This window comes from Pseudopipra pipra, chromosome 6, assembly GCF_036250125.1.
Source record: "Pseudopipra pipra isolate bDixPip1 chromosome 6, bDixPip1.hap1, whole genome shotgun sequence".
In the NCBI taxonomy this organism is placed as follows: domain Eukaryota; kingdom Metazoa; phylum Chordata; class Aves; order Passeriformes; family Pipridae; genus Pseudopipra; species Pseudopipra pipra.
Window position 1 is genome coordinate 7,987,282 of NC_087554.1, and position 17,610 is coordinate 8,004,891.

General features: G+C 50.1%; 3 protein-coding genes and 1 non-coding gene across 5 annotated transcripts; 2 read left to right on the forward strand and 2 right to left on the reverse strand.

The window, feature by feature from the left end:
- The first annotated feature begins 341 nt into the window (after positions 1 to 341).
- On the forward strand, positions 342 to 423 carry TRNAS-GCU (transfer RNA serine (anticodon GCU)). The gene has a single exon. It is a non-coding gene; the product is annotated as a tRNA-Ser (tRNA).
- A 1,345-nt stretch (positions 424 to 1,768) lies between these two features.
- On the reverse strand, positions 1,769 to 6,159 carry RPUSD2 (RNA pseudouridine synthase domain containing 2). Its single transcript, XM_064660005.1, has 3 exons — positions 5,680 to 6,159; positions 5,020 to 5,316; positions 1,769 to 3,397 (listed from the first exon to the last, which is right to left on the reverse strand). The coding sequence occupies exons 1-3, from the start codon at positions 6,142 to 6,144 to the stop codon at positions 2,522 to 2,524; spliced, it is 1,638 nt and encodes a 545-aa protein (XP_064516075.1). The 5' UTR covers positions 6,145 to 6,159; the 3' UTR covers positions 1,769 to 2,521.
- Positions 6,160 to 6,960: 801 nt separating this feature from the next.
- On the reverse strand, positions 6,961 to 16,172 carry LOC135416697 (protein-L-isoaspartate(D-aspartate) O-methyltransferase-like). Of its 2 annotated transcripts, XM_064660012.1 has the most exons (10): positions 14,673 to 16,172; positions 12,974 to 13,014; positions 11,330 to 11,464; positions 10,429 to 10,533; positions 10,124 to 10,155; positions 9,609 to 9,713; positions 8,867 to 8,987; positions 8,647 to 8,732; positions 7,633 to 7,802; positions 6,961 to 7,343 (listed from the first exon to the last, which is right to left on the reverse strand). In XM_064660012.1, the coding sequence occupies exons 1-10, from the start codon at positions 14,951 to 14,953 to the stop codon at positions 7,331 to 7,333; spliced, it is 1,089 nt and encodes a 362-aa protein (XP_064516082.1). In that variant the 5' UTR covers positions 14,954 to 16,172; the 3' UTR covers positions 6,961 to 7,330. The 2 variants fall into 2 exon arrangements, with proteins under 2 accessions (XP_064516082.1, XP_064516083.1); XM_064660013.1 differs by lacking the exons at positions 12,974 to 13,014; positions 14,673 to 16,172 and adding an exon at positions 11,559 to 11,625.
- On the forward strand, positions 11,669 to 13,238 carry CCDC32 (coiled-coil domain containing 32). Its single transcript, XM_064660037.1, has 3 exons — positions 11,669 to 11,758; positions 12,103 to 12,340; positions 13,078 to 13,238. The coding sequence occupies exons 2-3, from the start codon at positions 12,112 to 12,114 to the stop codon at positions 13,236 to 13,238; spliced, it is 390 nt and encodes a 129-aa protein (XP_064516107.1). The 5' UTR covers positions 11,669 to 11,758; positions 12,103 to 12,111.
- Positions 16,173 to 17,610: the final 1,438 nt, after the last annotated feature.

Sequence of the window (17,610 nt, forward strand, 5' to 3'; positions counted from 1 at the left end):
CAACCGCCCTCCCCGCGCCGTGACGACACGCCTGCGCCGCCGTACAACATGGCGGCCCCCCTTTTGCCGTACAACATGGCGGCCCCCTGCTTATCGCCCCACCGCTGCCATTTCGCCGCCACCCGCGGCCCGCGCGCCCGCAGCCGCGGTGACGAGGATGGCGCGGTGACCGCACGGGCTGCGCGGGGTGCCCGGTCCCCCTGGGGTGGCCTCGCTCCGCGCTGTGGCTACGCAGGTTCGCGCGGCCGGCGGCGCCGCGCGGGGGGAGGCGGCGTGCGAGATAAGATGGCGGAGGCGGTGGGCGCGCTTCCTTATAGGCCGGGCAAGGAAGAGGCTGCCGTGACGAGGTGGCCGAGTGGTTAAGGCGATGGACTGCTAATCCATTGTGCTCTGCACGCGTGGGTTCGAATCCCATCCTCGTCGGGAATCATTGCTTTTCCGTAAAATTATTTTTTTTTCCTCCCCATTTCTGCGGGAAGCACATCCCCTCAGATCCGCGGAATTCCCACCTCTCCCCTCGGGGAGAAGGGGAAGCAGAGATGCCGCCCGGGACAGCCAGAATGGAGCATCCCGAGGGCTTTAGGACCACAGCCGGGAGCGTCCTGAGGGATTCAGGGGTCAGAGCCAGGATGGAGTGTCCTGAGGAATTTAGAGGCCACAGCTAGGATGAAGTGTAAAGACAGAATTACAGAATCATTTAGGATGGAAAAGACCTTTAAGATCAAGTCCAACCCTTCACCCAGCACTGCCAAGGTGTATCCAAATAAAGCTGTAGGAGGGAAATGAATTCTTCTAAGGAACTACGTTTTGTACAGAAAAGTTTCTGCCCACAAGCAGGACCCAGTATTTACCTCAGAACCCACCCGATATGGGAATTTATGACAGGACATCTCCAAGAGTGACATCTTCCCTGCTAACAAAACAGCAAACGCTGTTTTAACTTTAAATAAAATTAAATACAAAGCAGTTGGTGGTAGGATCGTTGTGAAATCAAGCCTAGATCTGCCTTGTTTAAAGTATCCTGGAAACAGAAGCCCAAGGGTTTCTTGACCAGGAATTAAAAGATGTGAAAGGCAGCAATTATTCCAGGAAAAAGGGAAAAGGCAGAACTGAGCTCCAGTTCCTCATCAGGCCCTTTGGCCCCAGCCTCCATCTACCAGCCGAAGCCAGGAAAATTCCTTTCAGGGGCTTATTTCTTGTAAAAATTTCTTACCAAACACCTCCCACTGTAACTTGGGACGTCTCAAAGTATAATATAACTGTTGTCCCTACATCTTTCCCCTTATCCCTGCATCCAAATCCATTAACAGCTCCAAGCCACCCTTTTTTATACACTGAAGGTGCCCAAGTTTCATTTAGTTCCATGAAATACATATTTCAATGCATGAAAAATTTAAAGAACACTGATTTTTAGCATAATCTCTCCAAATATCTGATTAAAGTTGAATGTGGAAGAAGAACAAAGCTCAAACCTGAGTGAATTTTTATGGAAATATTCAACACATCAGCTAGATGATCCACCAGAGAAAGAAATCACTTGGCTCCTTTGAGCTACTGCAAGTATGCACTGGATTATTCTGGTTTAGTATCCACATCCTGATCCTGGTGACATCATCAAGTGACTTTAGAAGGAAAGCTGTAATTCCTGTGGGATAGCTACCTGAGGTCCCCAAAATTATTATAATGACCCTCCCAGAGGCCAAGGATTGACTGTGTAAACACTGGTGAAAATAAGAGCTATAGTGGTATTTATCATTCTGGGAAGATATTAATATAAAATTATTTTTTAATAAGTATTCTGGTTCATAGAGCAGCTTTTGTTTATCTTGAAAGGTGACTGTCACACTGAATTGATATTAAACAAATCTCTTAAAGACAAAATCTGGGGACCAATACCTCCAAAGCCAGGCCCAATATCAAGACATCAGCACCCAGAACTACTAACCTTAAATTAAATTGAACAAATTATTTGAACAAATACTGGTAGAGGAATTTTAAAGGCAAGTTGACCTTGCTGACAAACAGCAGGCACAAAACAAGTTGGGATCACAGTGCTCTGGTTTTACCTCACAGCGTTCTCAGTGACAATATTTGAGTTTTAAAATCAATCTGACAATAAAACACCGTAAAAATAGGGGGTTTTATGATATGACATCCAGCAGCTTGTATTTTAAGACACAGGAACCCAGCAGGCAAACCAGTTATTGACTTTTAGTGCATGCACTTCATTATCCATGTGGATAATCGATCCAGAATCCACTGAGGTGAAGGCAAAGCTGCCTGTGACCAGCAGAGTTTGGTCTTTGTTGCCCTCAAGTGCCAGATCACTGTGGGGGCAACATAAACCTCAGACCCTGTTTCCCTGCTCATTTTCCACAGTGTCAGGAGTCGGGACAGAGTGATCCTTCTCACCCCAGCTCCAGGCAGTTTGTTCACCTCAATAACATTGAAAAGTCAGTCTTTGGTCTTCCCAAGCCGCTTTCCCAGCCAGCAGCATCCACAGGTGTCAAGATATCCTTGGTCATTCCTCCCAGTCATCCATTGCCCACTCGGGCATGTCAGAGCAATACTCAAACCCTGCTCCCTTGTAGCGCAGGGCGTGGAGGAACATCACCAGCTCCTTGGGAGAAGGGTCCCGTCTGCTCATCCTACACTCCACACACAAAGGGTCCTTCTCTTCCCAACCCTTCTGTCCCGTTTGCCCGTCCTGATTCCCACATGAACCAAGTTCTTTGTCTTTCTCAAGCGTTTCCTGGTTGATATCAGAGTTTGGTGGACAAGCTGCTATGTCATTCCTCTCAGGATCCTTCACATTCCTCTCAGGATCCCTCTCGTCCCTCTGAGGATTCTTTGCATCCCTCTCAGGATCCTTTGTGTCCCTCTCAGGATCCTTCACATCCTCAGCAGGGCAGGAATTCCCATTTATAGGGTCAGCCTCTGCAGACTTTGTGCAGTCTCCTGAATCCCCACAGTCTTTATTTTCACCACCGGAGTTCAAGTCCTCCTCCGAAATACCCAAGATCTCCAGGCTCTGCTTGGAACGATGCTCCTCCACCAGCGCCTTCAGGAGCTCCTCATCCGTTTTCCCGATCTTCCCGCCCTTCCCCCTATCAGGACCCCAGGCTTCCATGTTATAGATGGGATCGTTGACGATGGGGTGCCCCAGATACTGGAGGTGGACCCGGATCTGGTGCGTGCGGCCCGTGCGGGGCAGACACTTGACCACGCTGCTCTTCCCGTTGTAGCTGAGCCTCTGGAAGATGGTTTTGCAGGGTTTCCCTTTGGGATCCACGCGGCACACTCCCACCTTGTAGGAAACGACCAGGATGGGCTCTTCACAGACCACCTCGTGCTCTGGGAACTCCCCCACCACCCGGCAGACGTACTCCTTCTCCAGCTACCGGGAGACACAAAGAGGAAGGCTCAGGAAACACAGCAGAAAATACACCCAAGCCCCATCCTTACTCCTCCTCCCCTTTCCCTTCCATGAAATACATCCATAGGCAGCATTTTATTATAATAGGAGAGGGAAAAAAAACACGAAATGGGCTATTTAAAGCCAAATTCCCCTTATGCTTTCCCCAGTTAGTTGGGAAATCAAGGACAGAAGGGCCTGTTTTCCTCACACTAAATCCAGGAGCCATCTCTCTGCAGCCTTTAGTTTACAGAGCCCTGAAGCCAATCCCTGAAAGAGTTTTGTTTGGGTCAAGAGACTCTGGAAAAATGGGAATTTGAAAGCTGAAAGACTGTACGATTGACATGTGCCCGTTCACAAATAAACCTGCTCTCTAACTGCTTTGCACAGTCCCAGTCAGTTTGCACAGTTCCTTGGGACAGTCCCTTAGGGGAGGAGATCCCTCCCAGTCCGATATTCCCCAAATCAGTTAAATGGTTAGGGGGTTCAATCTAATAGTTTCGATTAATATTACCAAATATTTCAATCTAATATTATCAAAATCAATTAAACTTCAAGGAGATCCCTTCCAATCCAATATTACCAGAATCAGTTGAATTTTCAGGAGACCCCTCCCAATCCACTATTACCAAATTCAATTAAAGTTTTAGGAGATCCTTTTCAATTTAATATTACCCAAATTCAATTACATTTTTTAGGAGACCCCTTCTAGTCTAATACTACCAAAATCAATTAATTTTTAGGGTTTTCAACCTAGTATTTTCAATCTAAAATTACCAAATTCATTTAAACTTTTAGAAGATCCCTTTCAATCCACTATTACCAAACCCATCTGAATTTTTTCTCTGCCTTTATCTCTTGATGTTTCTCATCCTTAATATGATAAAAACAGCAACACAACCACGAGCTGTTTGGGGAACTTGGGCTCATTTAGACCTCAAATTCGGCTGACTCGGGAGATCTCTTTCAATCTAACATTACCAAAATCAGTTCAATTTTTAGGAGATCATTCCAATCCAATATTATCAGTTTCAATTAAATTTTTAGGAGATTCTTTTCTATCCAGTCTTACCAAAATCAGTTCAATTTTTAAGAGATCCTTTCCAATCCAATATTACCAAAGTCAATTAAATTTTAGGAGAACCCTCTCAATCCAGTCTTTCCAAAAAAAAAAAAAATCAATTAAATTTTATGAGATTCCTCTCAGCAAAACATTGCCAAAATGAGTTATATTTTTAAGACATCCCTTCCAACCCAGTATTACCAAAATCAGTTACGTGTTCAGGGTTTTCAACTTAACATTTTCAATCCAATATTACCAGAAACAACTAAATTTTGGGGACATCCCTTCCATGCCAACATTACCAAAACCAGGTAAATTTCGAGGAGATCCCTTCCAATCCAATATTATCAAACTCAATTAAATTTTCACTCTGCCTTTATCCTGTCAAGGACGAGAAGCACCAAGAGGTAAGAACAGCAACTCGACCACAACCTGTTCAGGGAACTCGTGCTCGTTTGGACCCCAAATCTGTCTGACTTTGGGCCAAACCTGCTGCAGGAGAACACGGTACCAACGACTCCCGGCCCCGCTGCTCTCTGACCTGCCTCTCCCGGACCTGCTCGTCGATCCTCTTGGACACAGCCGCGGTCTTGGCGAACATGAGGACGCCCGAGGTCATGCGGTCCAGGCGGTGCAGGGTGTGCAGCTCCGTCAGCCCGTGCTCCTTGCCCAGGATGAAGATGACGGTGTTGTGCCGGAACCTGCCGCAGGGGTGCACGGGCAGCGAGGAGGGCTTGTCCACCACCACCACCTCCTCGTCCTCCGCCAGGATCCGGAGGGGCTGGGCAGTGACCGGCGGCTCGTGCCGGTGCACCGTGTTCCTGAGGAAGTCGTTGTTCTGCAGGGAATACGGGCAGTCAGCCGGGATCCAGCCTGTGGACACCCCCGCTCAGTGTGGTCACGCACAGGGAGCTTGATAGTGTGTGTGTGTGTGTGTGTGTGTGTGTGTGTGTGTGTGTGAAACTAAAGCCCTTTTCTCCTGGACCCCGGATTTAGGATAATAACAGTGCGTGTTCCCGCATGAAGCCCGTGGCATATATTCCCATTCCCAGGGGCCGAGCGCGAAGCTGTGGGGCACATCTGGAGCTGAAGGGTCCACACGCCCCCAACCCCACAGGGGCAGGGATTCCCCGGGAGCGCCGACTGTCCCCTCCAACCCCTCCCCAGGGTTATCTGACCGCGCGGCCCGGGGGTCGCGCACCTTGAGCACGACGTGCAGGTCGCGGACGGGCTCCTCGTTCAGGCGCAGGCGGCCGGCCCGGGCGGCGGCGCGGTAGAAGTCGAGGGGCTGCGCGCGGAACTCGGTCCCGAAGACGTGCAGGAGGCTGCGCCCGACCCAGCGGCCCTTGCAGTAGGTGCGGAAGTCGAAGTAGTAGGGGCGCACTTTGCGCAGCCCGCCCTCGAAGTAGTACGAGGTCTCGGCGAAGTGCTCGGCGCCGAAGCTCACGCCGGTGCTCAGCTTCCGCGGCGGCGGCACGTACCGCTCGCCGCCCGCCAGCCGCCGCTTCTTGGGGGCCGGCGCCGCTCCCTCCTTGCCCGGCTCCTCGTCCCGGGCCCCGCCGGTCCCCGATCCCGGCTCGGCCATGGCCCCGCGGGGCGGGCGCGGCGGCGGCCGGGCCCCGCGCACCCACGTGGCACACACCGCGCGGCGCAGCCCGTGACGCATCACTGCGCGCCGGGCGGCGCGGCCAATCGGCGCAGCGCATCTCGAGAGGCCACGCCCCCAGCACCGCCCGTCCCTTTCCCGCTCTTTTCCCGCCCCCCCCAACGCCTCAGGAGAACGCGGGACGGGTCGGGGGCGGCAACAGTGTTATTTACCTTTATTTACCGCCTTCATTTACCTCATAACAGTCCCCTCCTCAGAACTGTCCCAGTAGTGAGCCCCGAGCCTCACCGCAGTCCGCCGGCCCCTCCGGAGCCTCCCCAGTCACCGCCCGCGGGAGGGGCACGGCAGGGAAAAGCCGAGAAATGAGCATTTTTCATAACCCCAGATACGGAAAAGCCAAGAAATGAGCGTTTTTCTTAACCCCGGGATTTTTCATAACCCCAACAGGAAAAAAAAAAAAAAAAAAGCTGGGAAATGGGAATTTTTTATAACTCCAAACAGGAAAAAAAAAAAAAAAGGCCAGAAAATTAGCACTTTTCATAACCCCAAGCTGAAAAAAAAAAGGCTAAGAAATTAGCATTTTTCATAGCCCCAAAGAGAAAAGTAGCCAAGAAATTAGCATTTTTCTTAGCCCTGAAGAGAAAAAAAAAACCGAACCCACAAGAAATTAGCATTTTTCATAACCCCAAACAGAAAAAAAAAAAAAAAAGCCAAGAAATTAGCATTTTTCATAACCCCAAAGAGAAAAAAGCCAAGAAATGAGAATTTTTTCTTAACCCCAAAATTCAGTGTTGCTGCCCAAGATTAAATTAGTGGATGCACGACTAGAAGAGAACACGCTCCCATAATTAAAAACACACAAATCAGTCTCATTGCTCTGAGACAATAATTGTGACTTCTTTTCACCAAGCATTAAGCAGAGTAGTCGATATTAAAACTGTTTTAGTGAAGGTTTAAGTATTCCTGCCTGCTTTTGGAATTCTCTGATGTTATCTGTAGTTTATCGGAGAGGATAGCTGGAGTTATCCGGATCCACTTCCTGGAAGCTGCCGTGGCCTCCAAGAGCCTTCTCTGGTGCTGCCCCTGTTCTCCATCCCTCCGGAATGAGCTCTGCTGAAGCACAACTTCCCTTCCCTTTATCCATGGATAAAATTTCCGTTAAAAAGCAAAACCATACCGACCATCTACAGGCCTAAGTCCCACTCATGAGCTTTCTGAGGTGCCTTTAGGGATATCCATCCATGTGTCAGAGTTCGCCCCTGAGGCAAAGAAAAACCAACAGTTACTACTCGTGGCCCTCGGCTCCACGACGGCATCACACGGGGTTTACAAACACACACAGGCTCCACGAAAAGAGGAAATAAAAGTTGGCAAGCCCTATCCAAGGGGAAACACCCCCTTGCTCTCCTGCTCTGCCAAGCTGTTTCCTCCTCTTTTTTTTTTTTTTTACATCTGCCAGGGATCCAGGACTTGGTCAGCAAAGCCGAGGAGAGCAAGCAGAGGGACAGATGAAGAAGGAATGTTCCTCAGGGAAGAGCAGCTCTTTACCGAGGCCACTGCTTTTCCTTGTCAGTCAGAGGGACGTAGATGACGCCCATGAGCTGGGTCTCCACGATGTGCCCGTCGCTGGTTTTGTCGTACTGCATCAGGACCTGGTTCGCTTCCTCGGGCCCAACGGGCAGGATCAGCCTCCCACCCGGCTTCAGCTCGTTCAGCAGCTGGGAAACACAGGAATCCGAGTCAGCGCGTCGGAAACGACACCACAACCTTCCTAAGAACTTTCCTAATCGTTTTAATGAGTCATAACTGCCGCTGCGGCCGGCATTTAGCGAGGCTTCTCTTCAAGGCTGCTGTTGTGGGAGAACATGGTTTGGGAAAATTGCTGGAACTTTAAGCTGTGCTAGAACAACTGTAACACAGTCTTGACGTGCTTCAATGAACAAAGCCTGGGGGAGAGTAATATTGGATATATTGCTGAAACTGGACGCAGGGAATGCTGAATTTATAGACCACAAGGACATTTTGCAGAACCCCGAGATAAAAAAGAAACTAACAAAGACAATTCAGCAATTGTACTGAAACCCTCTCTACCCTAAAAGATAATGAAAAGACTGAAAATGTGCACTAATTAGCGTGAGAAGCGAGAAACCAATAGAAGATAGAATATTAATTAATGAAGAGAATTACGTAATTTATAGCCCACGAACAGTAATTTTTTTGTTTGCTAAAATGTGTAAGTAGTGAAAAGTTTTAAAAGTCGGTGTGCATTTAGGTGGAGTATCCCCATGCACCTGGTGCTTTGAATAAAGCAATGCCTCCTTCCTAATACTGAAAATAGTTTGATTTATCCCAAGATAGTTTGATTTATCCCAATATCAGAGAGTTTGATTTATCCTAATGTTTTTGGCAATGTGCAGAACTCAAAAAAAAAAAAAGAGACACTGGGAATAAGCCATGCTGGTAAGATCACGACAAATAAGAAGTTTCTTGTGGTTCCCTAATTAGTTTTCTCACCAAAAAAAAAAAAAAAGAGGTAGAGACACCCAGCAGGGCCACTCTCACCTCCTTGGGGACGGTCGCTGCGGCCGCTCCAACGTGGATCGCGTCGTACGGAGCCTCCTCGGGGTATCCCTGCCTGCCATCTCCAACTGCGGGAGGGAAAACACGCGGGGAAGATTTGTTCTCACAGCAACTCAAAGCATCGACACAGACTGGAATGACTTCGGGGAGCAGAGCCGAGGCGTTCCCGGAGAGGACAACCCCGGGATGGCACGGAACTCACCCACGAGCTTCACGCGGCCGGAGCTGAGCAGCGTCGGATCGTCTTCCTGGACGTTCCGGATGGATTCGTGCACCAGCTCCTTGATGTGCTCCACTCCCACAGCTTTCCCTGTCGGGCCAGTCTGGAAAGATCAACATCAGTCCAACACCTGGCACCTCCCATATCAAAGAGAGGTGTTTGACGGAGCAGGTTGCAGTGGGAATTGGAGAGCTGGCATAAGCTCCAGAGCAGAGTTTCTGAACAAGAGGTGCAAATACTCCTGATTTTAAGGCTGAGGAATCTATCAGCTGCTTAAGGGATACACAGACACTGTCCATGGGGATTCCCAGTAGTCCTTAACTGCCAAGTCTCCAAGGATTCCCAGTAATCCTTCATTGCCAAAGAAATCCTTATTTGGTAGAATTAGCAGCTTCCATGGCAAGTTCTTGACTAATTATCCTCCTGAGTAACTTGACCAGCTTTCTAGCACTTCACAGCAAATAATTCCAGGATTTTAGAAAACAAGGAAACAGACTGTGAATAATGAAGACATAAACTAAAAGGAACCCACAGTGGACTATCCACGGTGGATAAACACACAAAATATCTCATGGCAGATACAGCCTCCATTAGATCCCAAAGAAGTATTTGTTCTCAGTACAAGCTGGTCTGGGAAGAGACTCCCCTTCCTCCCACCTCCTGCTCTCCCCACCAAAAGCACATTCCCGCTGTCCAGGCTGGGAATGGGGTGCTGTGAGCTCACCATCCTGGCAAAGCACGCAGTGAGGTATCCACTTCCAGATCCCACATCCAGCGCCTTGGCACCTTCCACCAGCTGATCCTTGAGCAGCTCCAGGGCGTGGGCATGCTGTGTGGACATGGAGGTGGGAAACAGCCCGGGTTAGTCTCCTCTCCTACCCTTTTTCCTTGTTCTCCAATTTAATCCCAGCACACCTGGCCTTGTGCCTGACACTTCCAGAGCGAAACTCCAGGGTCAGACCTGGAAGGTCTTTTGGCAGAGCCACACTTAGGAAGAGGCTCAGGAATTACATGTGAAACAGCGAGGGAAAAAATGGACAACACAGAATTCCCACCTAAGCCCACTTTTAAAGCAACTGAAAGATTATAAGGGAAACTCCTCTTAAAAACAAAAAATCCCTAAAGAAACAAGGAGGATAATCATGTGTTCCACTTCTGTACTTGAAGACAAATTAAATATAAAAAGAGAAATAAACAATTCCCTCCATTTCTGTTTGAAGTGAAGAGTTTTCATCTTACCATGTGTGGGGCGCTGATCGTGGCCTTGTAGCCTAAAAGGAAACAGGTGACAAAGTTGTTTGATAAAGAATAAAATTGTCCATGGGAACAGTCCTTAGTTCTCCCACATCTTCCCCTAAAGATAGAATTTCACAGAATCCCAGGATGGTTTGGGTTGGAAGAGACCTTAAATCTCTCATTCCACCCCCTGCCATGGGCAGACACACCTTCCACTAGCCCAGGATGCCCAAGCTCCACCCAACATGGCCTTGCACACTTCCAGGGATGGGGATTCCACAGCTAGAGCTTTTCCCAAAATGACTCACCAATGGATTGAGGAGAATCCATGTACGGGTAATACTTGATGTAGTGACCTCTGTCCGTGGCCAACAGCACATCGAAGACTCGCTGGGACTTAACGATCCCTTTTTCTGGGAAGGAAGGAAGAGAGACAGGCAGGACTGAAACCCTCAGCACACCAGCAGGAAGAGATCTGGAAGGGGAAGCACATTCAGGGAGTTTGTGGATCTGGGGGAATTCAGCCTCAATGTGAGAGGGACAGAAAACAAATGCCAATAGAAGGACATCCTTTCCCATTTCCACTACGGTCCCAGCCAGCAGCCCATCCCCAGAGGGTGGTGGTGACCTGCATCCACATTTCTGGCACTGCCACGTGTAATGGGAGAGAAATGGAGTCACGTTGCACTCCAAAAAGCAGAGACTCCAGCTCAGGTTTCCACAGTGAACTCAACAGCGACTGCTGCAGAGACATTCCACGTCCCTTCCAGCCTTTCTGGGCGAATTCTGGCAGGGACTAACCAGCTCCAGCGGCAGGGGAAGCTCAGAGCTATCTCTGTGTGTGTCCCAGCCCGCTGTCCGGAGCAGAGCGGGAGCGCCGGGCACCAGGAGCTCCGACCCCCGGAGCTGAAGGCACAGCCTGGGTGTCCAGGACACTCGGCAGCACCCACAGGCTCCGAGGTGCAACTCTTTAAAGGGCGTCACACACTTCCTGAGGCAGGGAAGGAAAGCGTGCAGAGGCTTTCCTGCCCTTTCTGGCGTAACACCTTGTCTCTGGTTATAAATAGAACGAGTTCAGGCTGGGACAAAGGCCGAAATTCAGGAATATCAACCCCAGCCCTTCAGAGTGAACAGCGTCACACTAAACATCCGTACACTGGCATTAAATATCCGTACACTGGCATTCCAGCGGATCCTGCTGGGACTCACTGTAGAGGTTGTTGACCAGCTCCGCGTGTGTCTTCCCGCTGGATGTCCAGGCCATGGTCCGGGCGAACAGCAGCCCCATGACTGCCAGCACCGCGCGGCGCGGCAGGCGGCTCATCCCACGGGCACAGCAGCGGCCTGCGGAGAGAAGGGGGTTCAGAGCCACCCCGAAATTCCCCCTTTCCCGCTGTCCCGCCCTCACTAAACCGCTGGGAATGTGACACGGGCTCACCTGCGCCGCCCGGGACAACTTCCGCCCTTCCCCAACATGGCGCCGCGGCGGCGTCAGCGCGCCCCGCCCACCCTGCCGATCCCCCGCGCTGCGGACCAATGGGCGCCTTGTCACTGCCGGCGGCGCGCGGCGATTGGTCAGCCCCGGGCGCTGGCGACGCGCAGGGTGAAGCTGCGGCGGCTTCCCGTGTGCGCCGTGCGGTGAGTGCGGGACCGGCGCGGCCCCTCCGTGTCCCCTCCTCGGCCCCTCCGTGTCCCCTCTGTGTCCCCTCCGCGTCCCGGAAAGCGGGGGGGACACGGCGTTCCGCGGGAAGGGGCGGAAGGGGTGCGGTGCCGGCGGGGGACCGCCCGTCTGTCCCCCAGGGGGTCTCCCTGGGTGCGACACCCTGGAGCGTGTCACCGCTTCCCGGAGGGCGGCCAGGCTTCCCGGTGGGATGAGAATTCCCTGAAACGCCCGCTGATGTGACTTGGGCCGACGGAGACTGACGGGGGAGGCCTGGGCGGGGGTTTCTGCTCGGTGCTCACCGTTTACTCTCCCATCCCAGGACTCCAGGATGAGGATGATGGAGAGCGCAGACTCCGTGGTGCCCCGGTCCAGCGAGGACCTCTGGGCAGAGATCTGCTCCTGTCTGCCCCATCCCGAGCTCAAGGACAGCGGCGATGCCTTCACAGACTCCTTCATGGACTCCTACGCCCAGGGCAGCGGATCCGGTGGCTCTCCCCGCCCCAGCCTGAAGCCCTGGGCACCCCTGAACGACTCCGAGGTGTACCTGGCATCCCTGGGTGAGTGTCCCCCGCCGCTGAGGGGCCTGGTGACACCTCTGTCTGCGTGGCAGTGCTCTGGTCAGAAGGTCCCCCAGCTGTTTCGTGGAGAATCTGACTCCTTTCCCCTACTGCACTTGTGGCAAATGTGAAGCTCACTCAGAGCTTCTTCAGCTTTGCCACAGAAAGCAACTTTTCATCAAGTAAAAGCTAAAAAATTTGGGCTTTACTCCCCTCAGTAAGTCAGAGGCTGCACACACAGCAACAAGGCAGGAGGAAGGGGTGGCAGAAGTGGATCTTTAAGCTTTTGTTTCTGCTAAAGCTTCCATCTTGCCTTCACTGCTGTTTTACAGTGCACTAAGCAGTGCAATGAGTGTTGATTTATATTCCAGTTTGCATGAAAATTACAGGGAACTCAGTGCCTGCGAGTTCTGTGCCCTCCTGTGTGATTTCATGGAAACTGAGCAGTAACTGTTATTAAAATCCAAAATGGGCAGAGTTAACTGATTTGCATAAACCTTATTTCCTTCAGAAGCATCACCTAAAAATATCATCTTGTGTGCATGCAAGAAATAGAATCGTGCAGGCTTGAAATACAGGGGTGGAAATGACTTTTAAAATAGAAATTAGCCTTGAAAAGTTAACCCAACTTACTTTTTTTTTGATAGAGGAGTCCAGATCCTTCTCTTCTTTCCCTTCAGGGAAAAAAAAAAAAAATCAACAAAAATTAAATAAAAAGACCCCTCCTCTCTTCACAGAGAGAAGACTGATGAGGATCAAGGGCTTGTCCCAGGAGGTGACCTCCAAGGACATGCTGCGCACGCTGTCCCAGGCCAAGAAGGAGTGCTGGGACAGGTTCCTGCAGGAGAAGTTTGAGGCGGAATGTTACGTGGAGGGCCACGACGCTGACGAGAGGTAACGGGCCAGTCGGGGAGAAGGGGTCAATACTCACCTCTTAAAACCCGGAGTAAGGGTTTGTCAGGCCATTACAGGGAAATACCACCCCCCTGCAGCTCCCAGAGGCTGCCACGGGCTTTCTGAAGGATCTTGGGCTGGCCTAGAGGGAACACACGGAGCGAGTGGGGTAGGGAAGGAATGGAGCAGAAGAAGGAATGTCCCGTGTGTCTCAGGTTGGGATTTGGGGGACATTACAGGGTCGGTGCCAGTCCTGGAATGAGATTTCCCATCCATGCCACTCTTACAGTGCTTCTGCTCTCCCACCCATTACCCTCTCATGGACGATGAAGGAATTAAGATGAGAGCACTCTTCCTCAGCAATCTCCCATTCCCAATCACTTGGAACGCTCTCCAAATTCCTCCTTTCTCAGCTGACATTTTCCATGATTGCTTCTGGCTGACAATCTCTCCCTCGAAGAAAATCTATTTAAGCCAGTTTGGGGAATTAACTATGAAAAATAATCCATGTTTATAAGGAGGTTTCAGAGTCTTTCTCTGGCCAGTTAACTTCAGTGGGATTTATATTTAAAACCAAGCCTTTATGTGCTCTTTCTACTGTTTTTAAAGGCTGGGGATGTTATCCATGAAAGAATTTTAGTCCCTAGAATTTGACTGTGAAGTTAGAGGTCACTCCTGAATGGTGCTGAAGTTTTGAGTCCCACCCACCAGTGTAATTAAACAAGCCTTAACTTTTAAGCACGCAGAGCTACGTTATTAGATTTTTAGGGTTATATATGTTCTTTAGCCTTCTGGTGTTATTAACACTCACACAGTTTTGGATGTGCTTCCTGCTTTGGTTTTGTGCCCTTCCCTTCCCCCCTGTGTTTCCTGATCTTTGTCACAAAGAGGCAGTTGGGGGCTTGGTTGGTTTGAACACAAGGTGTTTTTTTTGCTTCCAGCCCAGAAAGCAGGAAATGCATAGAATGGTTTGGGTTGGAAGGGACCTAAAAGGCCATCTCATTCCACCCCCTGCCATGGGCAGGGACACCTTCCACCAGCCCAGGTTGCTCCAAGCCCTGTCCAACCTGGCCTTGGACACTTCCAGGGATGGGGCAGCTACAGCTTCTCTTGGCAACCTGTGCCAGGGCCTCCCCACCCTCACAGGGAAGGATTTCTTCCCAATATCCCATCTAACCCTGCCCTCTGGCAGTTTGACTGAGTTGGAATCTTTGGCATCAGAGACAGAGAACTTCCAAATGTGTAAAGGTTGAAAAGAATCCTTTACACTGAGAAAAATCAGAGCATAAAGCTTTTCTAACCGGAGTGTATAAAGCCCAACTGCAGCAGAGTGGCTTTGTAGAAGGCCAGATTCTGCTTGCTCCTCTGGGATACGGATCAATCCAATGCTAGACCTCACCTGTGGGAACAGGAATACCCACAGAGGGGCAGGGATTACCTGTGGAGGCTTTTCCCGTCGCTCCTTCCGCACGTTCCTGCGAGGCTTTGTTGCTGCCTGCTCTCAGTGTGTGTCTCTCTGTCCCCCAGCACTCTGGAGCACCTGAAGCGCTGGCTGCAGCCTGACAAGGTGGCCATCAGCTCCGAGGAGGTGCAGTGCCTCATCCCGCCGGAACCGCAGCCGGAGAAGCAGGAGAACGAGGAGGAGCCTCCGGCTGCGGAGCAGTGAGGACCCCCAGAGCTGCCTCTTGCCCCAGCCCTCAGGAAGTTGTTCCCAGCCATAGTGATAACAGGGAGGAGGGCACAGAGCAAATTGTCAGTGGTTTAAGAAGCAAAAAGAACCCCCCCAACACATGAAATTCCAGCTCTAGAGCTCCGGAGACGGCGACTGACGTCGGTAAGGACAAGAGGGAGCACCTGTGACACAGCTGAAGTGAAAACCCACTCTGATCTTCTCTCAGCCTGCAGCCACCTCATCATTCCAGCCTGGATGTGGTTTGTTTGGAATCCACCAGGAGACACATTAAACAAAATAAACAAAGCAGTTGTTGAGAGGGATCAGAAAACACCACGGTCTAGAACAGAGCAGAGAAAACCACTGAATCGCTTCTTCCTGTCTTCTTCCTGTTTATTACTCACTTGGGCATTTTTTTCCTCTCCTGTCAAGTCCACTGGGGTGTTTTCTCCAGATCTTCCCTGTTTCAGTGTGAGTTGCCCCAGGAAGACAGATCCTTTTCACCCCTGTGAATTTTGGACCCTGCAGGAAGCTCTCACTGCAATCAATAAATTGATGGTGGCATTGATGTTGTACCTATTTCACATTCCCTAATACCCCCTAATGTCCTACCTTATTACCCAAACTCTCTGTTATAGACTGGAAGGGGAGTATTTTTCTTCTTGTTTGTCATTTTGTACCTGTTCTTTATCCCTTCAGCCTCCCCAAAGAGAGTCAGCTGAGATTCTGTATCAAGAAACCAAGAGTGATAACCAGGGAGGCCACAAACAGCTGCTTTTCATCACAGACTTGCATAGAATTCTCTGAATTTAAGTACATTTAGTATTTAATTGGGGTTTTTTACCCCGTTTAGCTCTGCAGAGGGTTATTTCCCTTTACTAATCGAAGAATCTGTAATTTCTGTGCTGATTTTTGGTTGATCCGTGTGTTCCACCTCGGCACCGACACTGGGGGTCGGTAGAGGGAAGCATCACACGCCTGTCAGAGCTCCTGAAGAGAAATTGTGGCTCTAGGAGTTTATCCACACCAGATTCATCCCGTGTTCATCATGTACCTGTTTGGAAATACATTTTTGAGAGTAAATTCTTTCTAGACTTTCCCAGTTTCCTGTCTCTGTGCATAAATGGTGCTGCTCTCCCGGTCACCTCTGGACAGTTAATGTTATTTTATATATTCCTAAAGGTACCTGAGAAAGAAGTGCATCCTAAAGAACTGTACCTGGAAGAACTCCAGATCCACATCACCGACCATTTCCTTTGGAGAAAGGACCTGAGGGAGCAGCTCTTACCATTTCATTTGTAAAAATAAGACCCATTCCAGGATTCTCTGACCTGCTCCATGGAAACATGTAGGACAACAGAAAATCAATCCAACTGATCATTGCAAAGAGTAAACAATAATTTCCTTAAATTAATTCATTCCTTAGATAGAGCTTTTTTTCCACCTCCCATATATAATAAATATAAGTTAGAATTATATAACTAATTATAGATCATTAAATGATAATATGAAATGTAGACTTGGGGTGGGTCTGTACTTATATCACCATTAAAAAAACCCTCAAAAACTCCTTTGCAAGATCACTGAAGCTGTGAAAAGCAGCGTGGTATGTCTGAGCAGTGTTGTTGCAATTAGTGATGCCACACGTGGTTTGAGTAGCAAGGACTTTACCTCCAAGTAAAGTGGTTTATTTTAGGAAAAACAAACTCAAACAAATTTTGGGTACAACCAGCAGCCTCACTAGGGTTGGTTTTTGCTCCCGCAGCAACACCAGCCTTCCTGCCTGTGGAAATAATTCCCACAGAGGGAGGTCACAGGACCATTTAGGTTGGAAAAGCCCTCTGAGATCATCCGGTCCAACCCCAGCAGTGCCAAACCCACCACTAAACCGTGTCCCCAAGTGCCACATCCACACAGCTTTTAGATCCCTCCCAGGGCTGGTGACTCCACCACTGCCCTGGGCAGCCTGTTTTTAACAATTTAACCCAAAAGAGCCATCAGTGACAGAAAAGGCCCATTCTCAGCCAGTGCAGGCAGATCTGCAGCACTGGTGTCTGAAAGCATCGCATCCAGCCCACGAGGCACAAGCACAGACCTGCCAGCAAGACACAGGGCATGATTTCCCAGGCGTGAGAAATGAGTAATCACAGAGGAAACATCAGCTCCCCTCCTCTTTGTACCCGTTAAAGACAATGTTTTACCTTTTTTTCCACAGGAAGCTGCATTTCTGTGCCCCCTCAGAGCCCAGGGAGATTCAGATCACCCCGGTGTGGTGACACAGCCCCAGCCTGTCGGGGCTTTGCTTTCCAAATGGGGCATGATGAAATGAAATCTAACCCAATTCACCTGCTGCCTCATCAGAGAAAGGTGAGGGCAGGGCTGCAGGTACTGCCCGGCTGGGGGAGCACTTTGGGCAGCCAGGAAAGGCTCCCACCCACCCAAACAGGGGAAAAAGGGTGTTCACCATGAGCTAGGGCTGAGGGAATCGATCCCGCAGAAGCATGAGCTGGCAGCACCCTGTGGTGATGCTGAGAATCACAGAATCCCAGAATAGTTTGGGTTGGAAGGGACCCAAAAGCTCATCTCATTCTACCCCCCTGCCATGAGCAGGGACACCTTCCACTAGCCCAGGTTGCTCCAAGCGCTGTCCAACCTGGCCTTGGACACTTCCAGGGATAGGGCAGCCACAGCTTCTCTGGGCAAC